The sequence below is a fragment of the Vipera berus genome (assembly GCF_964194415.1).
Source record: "Vipera berus genome assembly, chromosome: 1".
Lineage (NCBI taxonomy): Eukaryota > Metazoa > Chordata > Lepidosauria > Squamata > Viperidae > Vipera > Vipera berus.
In genome coordinates this window covers 339057552-339075760 of record NC_138202.1, presented here as the reverse complement: position 1 = coordinate 339075760, position 18209 = coordinate 339057552, and the positions used below count along the sequence as shown (strand labels likewise).

The following is an 18209-nucleotide window of genomic DNA, read 5'->3' as shown; positions in this document are numbered from 1 at the left end:
CTTTCCTCTGCGCAGGGCACTCTGTCCCTCCACAACAGGGCTTCTATTGAGATTTCAGATTTCAATTGCGCTAGCATGGGCTGAAATGTAATACAGTACTGGGCTGGCAGAGTGCCATTCCTGGGCTAGGAGGCTTGGGTCTAAGTAGCAGAAGGGATGTAGTATAGTAAACCTGCCTGTCTTTTTTGCTTAGGCTTGCCAAACAGCCTTTATCGCATGTGCTCCATTCCTGGGTCTGTGTGGACTCTTAAAAAGTACAAATTCAGAATTACTGCTGGTGGACCTTTTAGATATACAACATTCTCACCTCATGGACAGAATTTGTCAACAGCTGGTAAGCAGAAAAATTTGAGCCAGGCAATCTCTTTTGGCATGGCCAGGTAGCTTAAACTTAAGCCTAGGTTCCTTGTGGCAACCATATATGAATTTATTCCTATGTCTTTGCAGATCTTCTTACTAGGTATTACTACCTCACATGCTGAACTAATTACAGTGATAGTTCACATTCCACATTTGAATTCTAAGCTGAATTCTAAACCAATCAACTGAGCAAGTTTCACACAATGTGCTAAGCCCAAGAAAATCTTTCCAAGATTAATGCCAATCAAGCTTAGTATGTTGCGTAAATGTACTTGCCATACCATTACCTCAGCTTGGTAAGCATATTTCTGAACAAAGTCTTTGGGTCAACTGAGAGACCTGTACTTAAGAAAAACAATGAGTAAAAACTACTTCTACAGTCCTGAGGAAGAAACTTAGAGGTATCTTTTGGCTTCCATTTTCTGTAAATGTTTATCAACTTCTCTTCAAACCAAAGTGGACTTGAGCTAATGGCCATGAGGCTCTCAAGGTTAAGTAGGAGTTGAATGGGTCGATTGCTTTTTGTAAATTGATATATTATTACAAAATAGTTTTTTGCTTCAACACATTGTAGATTGTTTTCAAAGCTGATCATGCCTCCCTTCCTTCAAATATTTTTTCTTTTTTTTTTAAGAAAACCTTGTCACACTTTCCAAATAGATGACAATTTCTTCTTCTTTCTTTCCTGCATTGCCTTTCTCATTTGTCCCTTAGGCTCAGAGAAACCCACTGCTGCTGGAAACTGTCATGGCAGAGGTGGCTCAGTATATAGGTTGTAACTGGGAAGGAATCAGGCTTATGGCTTGCAAGCTGGCAGGTAGGCCATTGTGGCTAGATTTCCAAAATACTGTAACCCTGTGCCCAAGTTAACAAAACTGAATAAACCATAACGTGGTACCCTGGTTTACACATTATGTGAAGACTGTCGTCAGGCTCGCTACAATGCACTGACCTATCCAATTCTGTATAAGCTAATGGTGGTGTTCACGCATGTTGATCTTCAAACTACTCAATTCCACTTTAGCTTAAGACTGTGAAATCCACATCTGCATACTGCAGGCATGCACGTTTATGTCTTGTGAGAAAGAGGCCTCTTTCTTTTATTTATACTAGGAATTCTTGTAGAGAAGGTGGAAACCCAGCATCTTGGACAGTTTGATGTAGAACAGCTCTTACAAGGTGAGCATTGTACACAAAGTTCTTTGATTAGAGCAGAGGTAATAATAATAATAAAAAAGTTGGAAGGGAACTTGGAGGTCGTCTAGTCCACCCCCTGCTCAGGCAGGAAACCTTATACCATTTCAGACAAATGGCTGTCCAGTCTCTTCTTAAAAACTTCCAGTGTTGGAGCTTTCACAGCTTCTGGAAGCAGGTTGTTCCACTGGTTAATTGTTCTGTTAGGAAGTTTCTCCTTAGTTCTAGGTTGCTTCTCTCCTTGACTTGTTTCCATCCATGCAGAACTATATTCCAGACACAGGTTATAATGGTTCGTTGAAGGTCCTGTTAGAGACAACATTACCAAAGATGTATTTGATTTAAATATTAACAGTATTTTAATAATCCCACTCCATGCATTTAACCATTTTCCCCTTCCGTCACATTCATGCTAAAATCTATTAGCATTTTTAGAAGGGTCTCATAAGCCATATGTTGTTCTAAGAGAGGGAGCCTGATGGAAAACCAAGCACAAAACAGTAAAAGAGAGATCAAATAGATCATTACAATATGGATAAAATCCATGGCCATGTGTGATATACCATCACTGGGATTGGAATTATTATTCAAGTTTCCCATCAAAAATCTTGGTCCTTGTTTCTTGAAATCACTGTTTTCAAGATGTGCACAATGGGAAGATGGGAAGATGTGCACAATGCAGTGAAACCTAACTTTTCCTAACACGTTGGGTTCACACAATATAAGCTCTACACCTGGATTAATAAATTGCCATGTTCATATACTGTAACATGCAGTGCTGAAGCTAATATTGTTGCTGCAAAATGGCTTAACGCTATGGTTTGGTTCACACAGTCCACAAAGATATGGCTTGGTTTGCACAATCTACCGAACCATAAATTATCCAGTTGATCCTTAGTCTAACCTCATGTGTGGTACAAACCCAAGCCGTGGAATTAATTTACCCCAGAATTCTACCATGACCTGACATAGCTGACTAACAAAAAACCAAAATAACCTTTAACTGAAAGGGAGTCTGATTAAATATGAATTTCAGGCTAAAGTTGCAAGGGATGCATAAATAGCTTATGCACAAAAGACTTTTCTCCAGATGGTAGGAAGGAGGACCCAGAAACATGGCAGCCAGTTAGTTTTAGCTAACCTGTCTCAGTGCTTCTCATCTCACCCTTCACAGCTCTACACTCCGCGAGTCGTGATCCCAGCACCACTGTGATCAGTGCAGCCTTAGAAGCCACTCACACTATCCAGCAGAAATGGCAGGAGAGCCAGACGAGGTTGGCCTCTGGACACCAAAGGAGAGCTGTGCTTTTGGGGTGGTTCTTCAGGAGGCAGCCCAAAAGAACCCTGGGAGCTGCAAGGCCTAGGCCAGCTTAAAGACAAGAACCATCGGAAAAGAAATGGAAATATAGCCTCTTTCATAGTTTGTGTGAGTGGTGGTGTGTATTTTCCAAAGAAGCATCCTTTGGTCTCTTGGCTATTTACCCTTCAAACTTGAGAAGCAGCAATCAAGGAAATGAGTGGGGTTTGTGGAAGGGATTCACTGAGATCTCTGTGCCTTTTTCTGGTTGTCTTTATTGGGGGGGTGGGGGTGGAGGGGGGTGGAGAGAGGATCTGGTGTCCCAGGCAGAGATCACTGATCTAGAAAGTTCAGACCATTCTTGTGAGGGAAGGAATTAGCTGAGCTGCTGAAGAGGAGAAGCAACAAATGGAAAAATAGCTTGCAGCAAGTTCCTGTGATATGTTCAAAGTTACTCACTCAACACTGCAATATTTGAGTATTTCCATACAGCTTACACTATTATCTAAGCTTTCCTAAAGTAATATAAAATACATTTCGGTAGGTAGCAAACATTGACATATTATTTATTTATTTATTTATTTATTTATTTATTTTTGTTTGTTTGTTTTTATATACCGCCCTTCTCCCGAGGGACTCGGGGCGGTGTACAGAGCAAGGTAGGTATACAGTTAAACAATAGTAAAAAACAAATGAAACCCCAAGAGCTATCAGGCCAGGCCGGACTGCTGGAACAGGTAGGTTTTTAAGTCGCGCCGGAAGGTGCGAAGGTCGGGGGCCATCCGTATTTCGGTAGGCAGGCAGTTCCAGAGGGTTGGCGCACCCACTGAGAATGCTCTCCCCCTGGGGGCCACCAGCCGGCATATTAGTTGACCTACCAGTGTCCTTGCTGCCTTGCAAGATGCTTAAAGATTGTTGAGCAATCTTGAATTCTTCCTCCATTGCATCTGAGAATATGTAGACATTAGAGCTGACTACTGCTGAACCCTATGACAGATTGGAGCAGGTAAGAGAGCCTTGAAATTCTCTTACATGATAAACTCTCCTGGGAAACAGTTGAGAATGAAATAGATAAGATTTTCACTTATGAGCCTGGTTGTGTAGTGGTTAGGATACAGTATTGCAGGCTAACGTTGCCCACAGCCTAGAGTTTGGTCCTGATGGGGCTCGAGGTTGATTCAGCCTTCTATCCTTTTGAGGTCAGTATAATGAGGACCCAGATTATTGGGGGCAATATGCTGACATTGTAAACCGCTCACAGAGTGCTGTAAAAGCACTGTGGAGCAGTATATCAATCTAAGTGCTATTGCTCTATGTAAAGAATTTCTCAGATGAGAGTGGGGAAGAAACTGGAATGGGTCAAGGAGTTAGTAGGATGGAAGTTGCTGTCGGAAGATGCTTCCAGACCAAGTGGTACTGTATTTGGGTGTTTTCAGACTGCTGATGATATGTAAGTCCTGAAGTAAACTAAGACCATTGAAGATAATTCCTGGGTGATTCAAGTTCACTGAAGAGACACTGCAATATAGGATCACAACCATTAGGTACAGAAATGAGGAAAAATTTTACCTGACATATTACCAGTGAAGTTGTTGCTGAACTCTAAGGAGAATTTCGAATAAACATTAGTGTGGTAGAAGTTTTATTATTTCAAGTAGGGAGATGATTGAACTCAGAATGATAGAGAACTTAGGCAATCAAACTGACCTTTAGCAGAAGGGGGGATTTGTTTATCTTCGGTGCTGCTTGCCACTTACAGAGCTATCTACTGTAAAAAATAAAATTCTCCGGGAAGCTATGGTACTAATAAAGAATGCTGCTATACGCCAATCTTCCATGCCCTAGGTGACAAAGCCTACTTTGAACGAAGGCAGATATAATATTGCAGGATCCAATCTGAGTTGGTCACCGGGACTAGAGGTTTGTTCTTTCAAGCTTTTGGACTTGTGCTGGGGCCCATCCTCAGGGAATTTCTGAATGTCCAGGATGTGTGGGAGTTTGAGAAGTTCTCTGAGGATGGGCCCCAGCACAAGTCCAAAAGCTTGAAAGAACAAACCTCTAGTCCTGGTGACCAAGTCAGGTTGGATCCTGCAAAACCTATTATGCTTAATAGTACAGTAGTTTACAAGCTGGATTCCCGCACATGGTATTATCTAGCTGGTTTGCTCTAGTTTGTACAAACCAAAGATTTTTCTGAAAAGTTTATCTGGTTGGAGATGGTGCACACATTGATTCTACTGCATTGCTGGGTACTTCACGGTTTCTTCATGCTAGTGGAGAAGAAAAGGCAAGACTTGGCACATCTGAGATATCCACACAATCCCTATTGTTGTGGCAACCAACACAATGTCTTCCTGCAGATCTTGTTCAATAGTTGCAGTTGGAAAACCTAGTGTTGCATCTTGGTTTTGGGCAGCCTGCCATGCATGGAGGCTGCTGCTGCTGCTACTACTGTCACTCCCATTCAGTGAAACCACCATAGTCACTGTACTGCTTTCTTTTGGTCAGCTCAGGCACTTTGAGAGTGAAGAGCTGGTTGTTGCATGGTTTAAATAAAAACTCTTGCGTGCACCCTTATTATTTAAGAAAGAGGGCTAATACAAATGTACATTTAGATTAACAAATGTCTTGGGCACTATTGATGAACTGCCTTTCAGGAAGAAAGGAACATTATGAAATTTCCAATGATAATGAATATTGGGTTACAGACTTTCTGTGGTATGGGAAAATATTGGAAGATGAGCAAATAGTGGACTACATACTTGATGACAGGATCCAGGATAGACACCCCATTTTACTTATGTAGATTATTCTACAAATACAGTAAGAGGACTGCCTGAAGGACCTCTTACTTTATAAGCATAAAGCAAAGGTCCCTCTTTCTGATGAAAATATTTATTCTTTCAACTATATAAAGAAAACATTTTATTGGGGGTCCTTGTCCCCTGGGGCTTTCTCTTGAACTGTTGCAGATTGGGTCAGGTTGCTGGCTGACGTTCGAGAGAAAACTTTTGAAAGAGCAGTGGAGACCTTCTCAAACACAGAAGATCGTTGGCGGGGTGGTACGCTTCCCTCAGGGCCAGTAATTGCAATGACCTTTCCATCCTCTTCTGTGGAATGAAAAAAGAGCTCTTGTCATGGGTTTGCATGCCTTAATATATCACTGGGGCATATAAAGAGACTAGGAAAGTTGTTATTTCAAGGAGTTTAGTATTCCTCCAGATTAAGAAAAAGTCTGCAGTAGTAAGATTTTTTTTTAATTACTTTTTTGCGAATGATTGCTAAACAAGGTATCTGCTAAATGAAGAGTAAGTGTAACTCAGCAGAATTAGCAGTGACTTTTAAGTGCATTTCAGAAGCACAAAATGATCCTTTTCAATACTGAGTAGCCTTTCCCTTGCCAGTTATTTGGAATCCAATGTTTTTTAATCAATATACCATAAAACGTACTAAAGTAAGCACCAGGAGAATGTCTGGTGGTTATTCCGAGCTCAGAGGCTCTACTCCCCTTTGACTTCGACTAGAATTTAAAAAAGCAAAGGTTCCTGGAAGCTCACCACATACCTGTCTGAGTTTGTGATGCAGAGTCTGGGGCATGGAAACTTTTGTCCTGATAGACAGAGGTAATCTGCAGAAGCAGAAAAATATGAGAAAATAAGAACACATCACTTCTATTTTAAATGTATTCAGATTCTTGGTCCAGGCCAGGGACTAAATTGATCAGAATTTGGCTGCATATCCTTGAACTGCCATTAGATGGCAACAAAACAAAATAAAACCTACCATACTGCCATTTTCATTGGTCATTTGGATTTTTGTAGTCCATATCTGATAGTCCTAGATCAAATACTGTCTGCCCACATGGGCAGTAGCTCTATAGAATCTAGATTCATCCAATTGATTAAAATATGGATGGCTAGTTTCTGCCTAGGTTTGATCCATGAATCCTAGTGGTGTACGTAGTTTATCATTCAAAAAACACACACAACGTAATTCAGTAACCATGGCTGCACTTACAACATGTAAAACACATTGATGAATTAACCCATTTTGCGGGCTTTACTCAAAATTTAATAAAATTTACTACATACCAACCTTTAGAACGAAGGTGGAGGGTTATTTACCTTCTTTGGCTTTGAGAGTCACGGAAGGGGCTACATTAACAAAATGTTATTTAATTTAAATATTTAAATGACCCATCCCTGTGCATTTAACTATTAACCCCAATACAGGCTGGGGTTGCATAATACTGAGCCCACAGGGGAATGGTCTTCAATAGACCTATTAAGTACGTTATGTGAATTCAGCTTATCAGTTCCTATGTTTGGTGATTACAAGGAAAGGTATTTTATGAGCCTTCACAATATTGGCAGGATTAATTAGAGACAGCATTTGAGAGGATGGAGAATAGCCAATCAAGTTCCAATGTAGAATGATGATTTAAGTGCTGGAGTAAGGGCACCCAGGTTCTAGTCTTCCCTTAGACACAGAAGCCAGTGGGGTGACCTTGTCCCGGTCATTCCCTCTCAGCCCAAATCATCATCAGACACAGTGACAAGGCACCTGAAAAAGAAAATCTTTCATCACATCATCCATGTGACCCAGGTAAACTGTGAATAACAAGCATATCTTGCAACCAAGCAGGCAAACATCAAGAAGCAGAAGATATTGAACAGTTAACAGATGCCAGGCATCCAAATCTCTAGGATATTTTGGCTTTAATATAAACACATAAATGATAAGGGGTGAGCACTGGAAAAACCCTTACGTTCTCTGATGTAATGGAGCCTATAAATTGATAAAGAGTCATCAATGAAAAATCGGTTGCACCAAGAAGCACATGGCATCTTCTTTGCCCTCAGCTACTATCTCTCATCTTGCATCCCCCCCTCTCTCTCATCTAATCTGTATCCTACCTTTATTATTTTTATACATAACTCAAGGTGGTGAACACACACATTAATCATTCCTCCTCCTTCTATTTTCCCTACAACAACAATCCTGTGAGGTGGGTTGGGCTGAGAGTGTGAGTGACTGGCCCAAAGGCACCCAGGTGGCTTTTATGCTTAAGGCAAGACTAAAACTCAGTCTCCTGGCTTCTCGCCTGGTGCCTTAACCACTACACCAAACTGGCCCTCAAATGCCCAGGATTTTCCATTAATAGCCTTTCTAGGACAGCCATATTAATCGGGTAGCACCTTTTCTTTTATTAAAAGTCAAACGCTTTTGCATAGCTCATGAAAGCTTATCACATCACACTTGAGGCACTTCTGAGGCACTCCAGGTTGACAAGCTTGATGGAAGCCAGAGGTGTGAGGAGCCGGCCTGTTCCAGTCTTCAAGGCTGCAGAGCTGGGAAAGGAATGCGAACTCTGCCAAATGGCACCAAATATCCCAGCGGTTCCAAAAACACATATGCAACATGCCATTGGGCAAAGAAGCACTGGTCAAGGGGGGAGGGCTGGGCCTGGGGAGAAGGGAAAACTTTGTAACCCTTTACATGAGAATTTTAGTTCTAGCCTTGCTTTTGCGGCAACCAGTAATCCTTAGTAAAAGAACCTATCCCTTCAATTCAACAGAGTCAAGGTTCTTTCTTTCCTAGGGACTTAGCAGGGGCAGGCCTGACACTGCCCCACAACAGCACTTGGGTCTCGAACGTGGGCTTGCTAACCTCCAACCCAGTATCCTAATCACGTAAGCCACCATGCTCCTTATGAAAGTTTATGACTTTTAATAAAAGTCTTAGTCAGAAAAAGTGGTACTGAACTCCTGATTTTTACTCAGTACCAGAGATGGAGTTAGAAGCATATGCCCCTTCTAATGCCTTTACCAAGCTCCATTTTTACAAAGTTCTAAAACCAGAGGATTTTTTTTCTAAGAGAAAGGTAAAAAAGGAACTCTTTCTCCACAGACAAGGATACTGTCAACGCTGCTAACATCGAATGTTATTGCTTGACAAGAGATGAAGAAGTAGCCATTTCATATGTTAAACTTGTGTATTGCTTTAAGAGATTGGGAGGGGGAAAGAGGAGGATTGTACCTTCAAGGCCATCTGAAATTAAAGAAGATAAGAACTTGGTGGGTTTTCTAACAGAAGGGAAACTGATTCTTTAAATTAATTGGAGAATATGATTAATGACAAATTTAGAAAGGTGGAGAATTGTGTTTTAATATATTGTGCAAGGGGCGAAGATTTCAGATTCCAGCTTCCTTCCTTCGAACAAGCATTGCCGGTGTATTACCGTAGGCTAAATAAAGGACTTTGAAGGTAAACAATGCCTCACAGTCACTTGAAAAGCCCATACATCGGAAACTTGACAGATACTTTTATGTACATTAAGAACACTTTACCTCAAAGGGAGCTGTTGTCTCTTCTGTATCCCGGGAAAGATGCACGCCAACAACAGCTGGAACAAAATTGCAAAGAGGCCCCAGTTAGCATTTAAGTCCACTGTTTTTAAGGAGTTCAATGTTCCTCCGCTCACAGAGCATGGACCCTGTAGTCCTCACTTGCCTGAAGGCTCTTTTAGTATGGAAGTGTTCATATGAACTTTGCAACTAAGGCAAAGATGAGCAAAATTTTGGTGGCTGGGATAGACACACTTAGTATTCTGGAGGTACCTGGATGAGTGGATGATAATACAAATAAAGCAGGACTATGAAATATCTGAGGATATTCTGTTTTTCTCTGTTGGGGGTGGCTTTTTTCCTCATAGAATGCTCAGAACGGAGTTCCGGCACCTTTTTTGGATGGAACCTTGTAGGGTAGGCAAGGTGGGTTGTATAACATGTGTGAGTTCCGGCACCTTTTTCTTTTACAAAAAAAGCACTGCGGGTGAGAATTGCTAATTGTTTTATGTGTCTCTTAATATTTACATGACAATTTCTGATCACTTTTCATCTCTGAACATGGGGAAAACATGCCATCACGTTTGAGCAATTATATTACTAAAATTTGATGGCACAGCTGGAAGAATCTATAACACCACAAAAAGGTACCTTTTAGGCTTTCTGTAACTTTGAGACCACATGTTGCCCACCCCTATTTAAAGATGACAAAAAATAGCACACAGCATTGGCACACACAGATAGCACTTAACTTTCAAATCAGTTATGATAGTTACCTTCTTCAATTGATGTATCTTTTTCATCACTGAAAAACAAGCAAAATAATATGAAATAATAAAAATGTCACTGTTCCTCTCCAGCCACCCCATATTTTCAATTGCCTGGAGGCACTCCCTTCTCAATTCAGGCCTCAGGGAAGATAAAGTTATTTTCTATGTGGACCATCTATTAAGGCAGTTGTCTGAACAGCTTTACAGAAATTTACCTTTCTGCCTCTCGTTTTTGTAAATGTTACGATTGCATTTAGCGATTTTACCACAGTTCCCTTCCACATGGTGGAAGGTTACAAGAACCAGATAATGATCTGCAGCTTTTTAAAGGTCTTTCTGCTTTCTCCACTTGTGTTGTTCAAAAGCACTAGCAAGCTAGTTTGAAGTGCTCATTAAAGCATACTGAAGTATTCAATGTCTGCACAAAGCAGATGCACCCAAGTTTTTCTCCTTTTATTTGTAATTCCAGAACCTGGAATCATCCAGTGAAGCTGGAGATTTAGGACTAATAAAACAAATCACAGGTAGTTCTCAACTTACAACAGTTCATTCAGTGACCGTTTGAACTTACAACATCACTGAAAAATGTAACAAGACCATTTTTCACACTAACAACCATTGCAGCATCCTCATGGTCATGTGATCAGATGCTCGGCAACTGGCTTATATTTATGATAGTTGCAGTGTCCCAGGGTCATGTGTTCCCCTTTTGCAAGCCCAATTCACTTGACAACCGTGTCCCTAAGTTAATGACTGCAGTGATTCACTTAACAACTGTGGCAAGAAAGGTCATAAAATGGGGCAGAATTCACTTAACTGTCTCACATAGCAACCAAAATTTTGGGCTCAATTGTGGTCATAAGTCGAGGGCTACCTGTATTTCAATCTACACGTAATTTACTTATTTATCTGCTAAAATTAAAATGTTGGCTTTTTGTTTTATAATAGTGTGAAGTATAAAGTGATTAATCATACCCGCGGCACTTTTAATACATTAAAAAGGGCAAAACAGACTCTGTAAAGCACAGAGGAGAGGATCACTGTAAACTGAAAGCTAAACCAGTGTTTAAGCCCCTTGTTTGCCTTCTCTGTGAAGCCCCTGAAAGGCCTGGTTATAGCAATAGCACCTAGACTTATATACTGCCCCATAGTGCTTTACAGAACTTTCTGGGTGGTTTACAATGTCAGCATATTGTCCCCAACAATCTAAGTCCTAATTTTATCCACCTGGGAAGGGTGGAAAGCCGAGCCAACCTTGATCCCCGTCAGGATCAAACTCCAGGCTGTGGGCAGCCTGCAATTCAGCATTCTAACCACTGCATCAGCAGAGCTCATTTCTCTTAATTCTCATATCTCATATTCCTCTTCCACCGGTAGCTTAGTTTGGCAGCAGTCTAGTCCTCCTATACTCCCAAAACCAGGATGAGCCTTGTGCCATTTCTCCCCAATCCCCACCTGGGACCTAACCAGAAATCATACCAAACTATATCTTGGTACTAAGCACGTTCAAGTACGTGTGAAGTATGGGCTTGCAATGATATATGGGAATGACCTTAAGGAATAAGGGAAAGAGGGCCTGCCTAGGGAATGATGAGGTAAAAGGGAGAGGAACCTGCAGTTGCTTAACAGTCAGAAGAAGAAGCTTAGAAAAGACCTGCCCTAATTGATCAGGCTGTTAAAAGTGACAATAGGAGATTTGTACTTTCAGATTTGCAAGATTCTGTTAAAGTAGTCTTACAACAAAGTAGAATTAGCTCATCTGATCATGTTCCCTGTCTGATTTACTTGGAAGGGCTGACAGGACTAAACAATTTTAAGGCTTTGCACTCTTCAGGTTTACCGGTCAATTAACCAGTTTAATCAAAATAAAAAAAGATGCAAAAGGTTTTGAATACCTTTGCAGCCAAAAATAGATTGAAGAGGTAACAGCAAAATTGAAAGGTGTGATCCTGTTAGTCTCCACACAACTAGGAGAACTAATTCTACTTTATTGTAAAGCTACATTGACAAAATCTTGCAAGTCTGAAAATACAATTCTCTTGCACACACACAGACCTAATCTCCTTTACAACCTGAGAAACTAAGGAGGGTCTCTTCTGAGCCTCTTGCCTTACCTACTGTACAGAGGTGGGCTATGCTGTCTGTTATCTGACCATCCCCTTGTCTTCCCCAAATACCATTACAGATCCCACAAGAAACCAGCAGAACCAGCTGCAGCCACATCAATGTGCTTTATATCTCCTGTACAGGTAGTCCTCAATTTATAGCCACAACTGAGAACAGAATTTCTGGTCTTGTTAAGCAAGGCACTTATTGAGACATGCTAGATTTTATGATTGTTTTCCCCCCCTGGTTATTAAGCAAATCACTGCAGTTATTAAGTGAAGTGGTCATTAAGCAAATCTGACTTCCCTCATGACTACTCAGAGGTTGACTGCGAAAGTCGCAAATGGCGATCACATAATCCCAGCACACGGCAACTGCTGCAAATACTTGCCATTGCCAAGCACCTGAATTTTGATCACCTGGCTGTGGGGATGCTGCAAGGCTGCAAGTGCAAGGACCTTCATAAATATTTTTTCCAAGTGCCGTTGTAACTGTAGTAGTAACTGTTCAGTCACTAAATGAATGGTTGTAAGTCGAGGACTACCCATAAATCACATCCTCAGGTGCAGTGTCAGGGGGAAAAACCCATTTCCAAAACATGGAATAATGTATGTGCAATGTACCATGTGGGTAATTGCTGGAAGGTTGCTTGAGCAGGGAAGCTGGCTAACGGCTCCCAGCTCCTCAGACAACCCATCTCCAGTGCCGCTATTGGTTGCTTCTAGGGCGACAATAGGTTGCTTTAAACCTATTGGCTGCCACCTAGAGACCAGGGTATAAATTACTGCATTTGCAGCCCTGTTTCTCAGTTCAGATCCTGCAAGCAATAAACAATGATCTTCGCTGGGCCCTTTCAGGGACAGCTCTTTCTTATAGTGGTCGACAGCCACTCTAAATGGCTAGAAGTTATACCAATTGTAAACATGACTACTGCTAGGACCATCCAGGTGCTTAGGAAACTCTTTGCCATGCACAGGCTGCCGGACATTGTAGTGTCCGATAACGGGGGCCAATTTACTGTGGCACAATTTCAGGCGTTCCTGAGAGCAAACCTCATTAGGCATGTGACATCGGCCCTGTTTCACCCATCTACTAATGGTCAAGCTGAACGTATGGTTCACACCACAAAAGAGTCAGTGAGGCGTATAGTGACTGGGGACTGGCACCACAGACTGGCCGACTTTTTGCTTTGCCAACATTCCACGCCTTGCATGGCTACAGGGAAAAACCCAGCGGAGCTGAGCTGGGGGAGGCGACTAATCATGAAACTGGACAGGTTGCACCCAGACCGGGTGGCAGCAGAGGCCTCTCACCCAAAACCCCCAAGGGGGTTGCAAGTGGGTGATGGGGTGTGGGCCAGGAACTACAGGCATGGGAACTTGTGGGTGCCAGGAAAAATCACTAAACGTCAGGCCCTCTCTCATACGCATAGGAAACGTTTTCCAGAACAGCCACAAAGCAAGGACTTCGTCACAGGTCCTTGCCTCGGGCCACAAACTGGCAGCCAGTCCAGTCCATGCATAGACTCTGAGTGCCCAAACAGCCAGAGCAACTAGGAGATGGCCGTAGGGGAGGAAAGCCCAGAAGTGCAACATGGGTCCCCTGACAGAGAAAGCCAACCTGAGTACTACAGCCGCTGTGCTAACTCTGCAGAACAAACTGACTCTGGGGTGGGCCAACCTGGAAGGGCCAGCCAGAGATTGCCGAGCCAACCTGAATCACTTGAACTGAGAGACACTGGTCTACCCAGCCCGGCAGGAAAGCTGGTAGGCCAAGAAGTGCCTGCGTCCCCCAGGCATTCCACAAGGGTTTGCAAACCTCCTGCTTATCTACAAGATTTTGTCCTGGAATAATGAAGCTATAACGTTGTATGTACCTTTATTGTGCTGCTAGCTAAGAATCACCTGTATTAGCTAGGAGGGAAACGTGTTAACTCACACTATTGTTATACCTTTTGTAAACTTGTATTGCTGTAATTACTTTTCTTCTGTTGCTATAATGTTTGTTCATTCTAGGGGGGAGGGGTGTAATGTATTGGGCTTGCTTTGTTAAGGGAACACCACGTGGGTAATTGCTGGAAGGTTGCTTGAGCAGGGAAGCTGGCTAACGGCTCCCAGCTCCTCAGACAACCCGTCTCCAGCGCTGCTATTGGTTGCCTCTAGGGCGACAATAGGTTGCTTTAAACCTATTGGCCACCGCCTAGAGGCCAAGGTATAAATTGCTGCATTTGCAGCCCTGTTTCTCAGTTCAGATCCTGCAAGCAATAAACAATGATCTTTGCTGAACCCACTCGCCTCATCTTCGTCATTAAGCAACAAACCCAGTACATAACAGTATGTTCAGACTGTCTCAGCTGCAGGAGGACACTGAGACACAGGCAGTTGGCTTGTGCGCAGGAAATGGCTAGTGGGGTCTTTGTATCAAGACAAGGAGGCTGTGTGAATTGGCAGCATTCAATAACTGTAATGATTAAAACATTCAGTAAAATAACGTTTGAAATAGATTGGGTCCGAAGGGAAAAAAATCGTAAGTATGTGCCCCTCACACATTGAATATAGCGTGCATATGTGCATGCCTGTGAACTGTTCAGAGTGATGGCTGTCATCGCAAAGAAAACCTGTCTCCCTGTCACTGCCTGTCTTATGGAGCCTAGAACTCAGGACTTCCTCTAAAGGTCTTCCTTTAAAAACTGCGTTAGGAAAGTAATCTTCTGAATCACTTTATAGGCCTAACCAGTCCCCAAATCCTTACCTCTTGGTAGCCTCTGCAGAATGCACATTAGACTGCAAGGTCTTGGAAGTGGTGCTCTGGCCTCTTTCAATAACAGGAGCAGCAGTGGAAGAGGCAACAGCCTGGAAGGGGAGTGGGAAGAGAAAGAACATTACAGTTAGGACCTCAGGGTTCTTAACACTCCAGCCAGCGCTTCATTTGGAAAGCAGAAACATTAAAAAAAACACTTTTAAATGCATGAAGCCATTTCTCCCAAAACTACATTCAGTGGGTTAGTTTATTAGTTCTGTGCCACTGCTGGGCTTGACCCCTGGAGACTGCATGGACAAATGCTCACCGTTAAATAGTGGGCTCCGGACCGCATGGCCAAGATGGATGACTCAGGACATCAGAGTTCAGCATAACAACTCTTTATTGATGTAGCACAGACTGGCAAACAAAGGGGCAACTGCCCCACTTATATACCTAGCCAGGTATACTCTGGAACCAATCCCATTATCTGGATTTCCTGCCAAAGGCTACCCTGCCAATCCTGACAGGGCACCCTGCCACCTGGTGGTGTCAGTGGCTTATGTCTGTGTAACATCCCCTATATCAGGGGTCAACAACCTCAAACAGTGAAAGAGCCACTTGGAACCGGTTCCCTCACAAAAGGAAAAACTGGAAGCCGCAAAAAATATGTGCACATGCGCGTACATGCGCACATGCGCAGAACAGGGTTTGACTGAAGAGTAGAGCCAAGGCGAGATATGCACCCTGCATATTTGAATTGATTGAACTTTTTTAGTCCTGCTTTTTTTTTGTTTTTTGGACTGCACATGGCAGAGGACCAGGAGCCGCATGCGGCTCCGGAGCCACAGGTTGCAGACCTGTGCCCTATATACATAACACCCACCATCATAGCCAATCTCCAAGCTACAACTTTGAGCTCCTCTTTTTTTGGTCTCCTTCCAGTTTTCATTTTGGGGCTGTTGTTTTTCCCTTAAGTGAACCCACTTCCCTCATCTTCGCATGGCCTCATCCCCTGTGGCAAATTCCTCTTAGCTTCTCTCTGCCCTTATGACTTTGCCAGTAAAGGTGAGGCTATCATGAGCTCACATTCCCATTAGGGTCATTTTTAAAGGTCACAATGACTGCGAAGCCTGCCACCACATCACATTCCCAGTGGCCTGGGAAGGGAACGTCCCTGAAACAATGCTTTAAAAAGAAGGGGAACTGAATAGGGCATATTTTAAACTAAGCAAGCAAAGATGGAACTCATTTAGTTTTTCTTCAAAAAAACAACAATGGAGAGAAAGATCATTTGAGTCAGAGAAAGTCTTCTTTTGCCTTACCTCAGGTAAACGCTTTGTCAGAGATGGGGATGAAAGAGGAGATTCAGATTTCTTATCTTTGGGGACCAAAACTCCACCAATGCTGGATCCAGCACTCATCGAGCTGAACCTTTTCCAGAGGGATGGCTTTGTTTCCACAGAGTCGCGCAGAGTCTGCTGCATTAGAATGAGAAGAGACGGATCTCAAATCCCTTGGGCCCACTTGGACCACAGATCATCATTTCCATGGAGAATGCAGTACGAGGATGATTATTTTTTAAAAAAAAATTCCTTCTTTCTTGCTGTGGGTGCATGTGGGTGCTTTTGTTCAGCTGAATGGCTGTGCCCTTTGTATCTAAAATATTTCTGACTGAAAATAGCACATTATGCACCAAAAGGTCTGTAGAAGCTCGTTACCCGATAAATGTGCTATTGTCTAAGGGGCTCAGAGTTTTCTTGTAAACACCATATTAAAATTTCTGATTCCTCAAAAGGATTTTTCTAGAACAGAGGTCAGGCATATGATATTCATAGGAAAATACAGGTAATCCTCATTTAACAAGCATTCACTTAACAACCGTTCAAAGTTACAAGAGGCTCCAAAACTGTTATTTACTACCCATTTTCAAAGTTATGACTGCTGTACGTAGCCCACAGTTACATGATTGCATTTTGTGCACTTGGCAACCAGCTCACACTTATAACCAGTTATAGCAATCCCTGGTCACATTACTGCAATTTGCAATGATGTAAATTTAATTATTCAAGGACAATTTACAATTGTCATAAAAACAGTTGTAAAACCAAATCAGGTCACATATTAACAACTGCTTAACAATTGCAACAACTTACAACCAAAATTTGGGGCCCAATTGTGGTCGATAAGTGAGGACTACCTGTGTAACAGTTTCAAGATATTGATGATCTTGCATGAGATTTGAGATTTTAAGCAATTTTTAGAGGCGGTGGGAGAGGTCAGATGCTTCGCAACTGACTCATATTTATGACGGTTGCATTGTCCTGGGGTCATGTGATCCCTTTTTGCAATCTTCTGACAAGCAAAGTCAATGGGGAAACCAGATTCACTTAACAACCATGTTACTAAATTAACAAAGGCAGTGAATCACTTAAAGACTGTGGCAAGAAAGGTCACAAAATGGGGCAAAACTCACTCAACAAATGTCTCACTTAACAACAGAAATTTGGGGGTCAATTGTGGTCATAGGTCCAGGACTACTTGTATAGAACACACTCTCCCAGTGGTTTGTTAAAGCCCCAGCTGCGAATTATCTACTTGTAGAGTTGCCCATAGAAATTCTCCTGTGAGGCCTCCCTTGGCTGAATTATTCGCTTACTGAAATCACTGTACTTTCATGTGGTGGATGATAAGGTGGAACTGCAAAATAAAAAGAGGTGTGTTCCTTCAGTACTTGTTCCTCCTCGTCACTCTCACTATCTTCGAGAACCAGTCTTCTGGGGTGGTCCCGGGTGTCAATGTCGTGAGCTACCAGGCGAATGATGAGGTCCTGCTTGCTCTCCACATCTTTTAACAGTTCCACTTTTGTGATGTCCGGCTTCATCAGGCTTTGGAAGGAGTTTCTGCAGACAGCCTGAAATCCAAGAGGGAAGCCAACCCACATATCACACGGATATCCTGGTCCATTTTCTATCAGTTAGTATTTAGGACAGTGAATCCATTAAATCAGAATATTAGAACAGAATTAGAATATTCTTCATTGGCCAAGTGTGATTGGACACACACCAGGAATTGGTCTCCAGTGCATAAGCTCGCAGTGTACATACAAGCAACAAAGTGATAAATCATAAGATGCAATCATAAATCGTAACAAAGTGATAAATCGTAAGATATCACTAGGAGAAGTTACTAGGAAAGATGAGAAGGATAATAGTACTGTAATGGAGCACTACTACATGGGTAAATATCCTTGGGCATAAGACAGTGCTGTGGGAATTCGGTTTTTTGCAGAGTGATAATGAGGGGGGGGAACCTGTCTCTGTGTCTGGTTGTTTTGGCATGCAATACCCTATAGCAGCAACCTGAGGGCAGGAGTTGAAACAATTTATGTCTAAG

At 42.4% G+C, this 18209-nt stretch overlaps 2 protein-coding genes across 2 annotated transcripts in view; one reads left to right on the top strand and one right to left on the bottom strand.

The window, feature by feature from the left end:
- The window catches only part of LOC308659467 (maestro heat-like repeat-containing protein family member 2A), a gene marked incomplete at its 5' end in the record, with an annotated part of 41288 nt that extends 38351 nt beyond the window's left edge, over positions 1-2937 (top strand). Inside the window, 4 exons of the mRNA XM_081313084.1 lie at positions 194-334; positions 1075-1177; positions 1474-1539; positions 2729-2937. Coding sequence (XP_081169210.1) covers positions 194-334; positions 1075-1177; positions 1474-1539; positions 2729-2928 — 510 coding nt within the window. The 3' untranslated portion in view covers positions 2929-2937. The remainder of the gene's footprint in view (positions 1-193; positions 335-1074; positions 1178-1473; positions 1540-2728) is intronic.
- A 2828-nt stretch (positions 2938-5765) lies between these two features.
- FSIP2 (fibrous sheath interacting protein 2) overlaps positions 5766-18209 on the bottom strand; it is a gene marked incomplete at its 5' end in the record, with an annotated part of 67381 nt that continues 54937 nt past the window's right edge. The window contains 7 exons of the mRNA XM_081313074.1: positions 5766-5961; positions 6416-6479; positions 9202-9257; positions 9975-10003; positions 14826-14926; positions 16139-16294; positions 17473-17727. Of these exons, the coding sequence (XP_081169200.1) occupies positions 5777-5961; positions 6416-6479; positions 9202-9257; positions 9975-10003; positions 14826-14926; positions 16139-16294; positions 17473-17727 (846 nt within the window). The 3' untranslated portion in view covers positions 5766-5776. The remainder of the gene's footprint in view (positions 5962-6415; positions 6480-9201; positions 9258-9974; positions 10004-14825; positions 14927-16138; positions 16295-17472; positions 17728-18209) is intronic.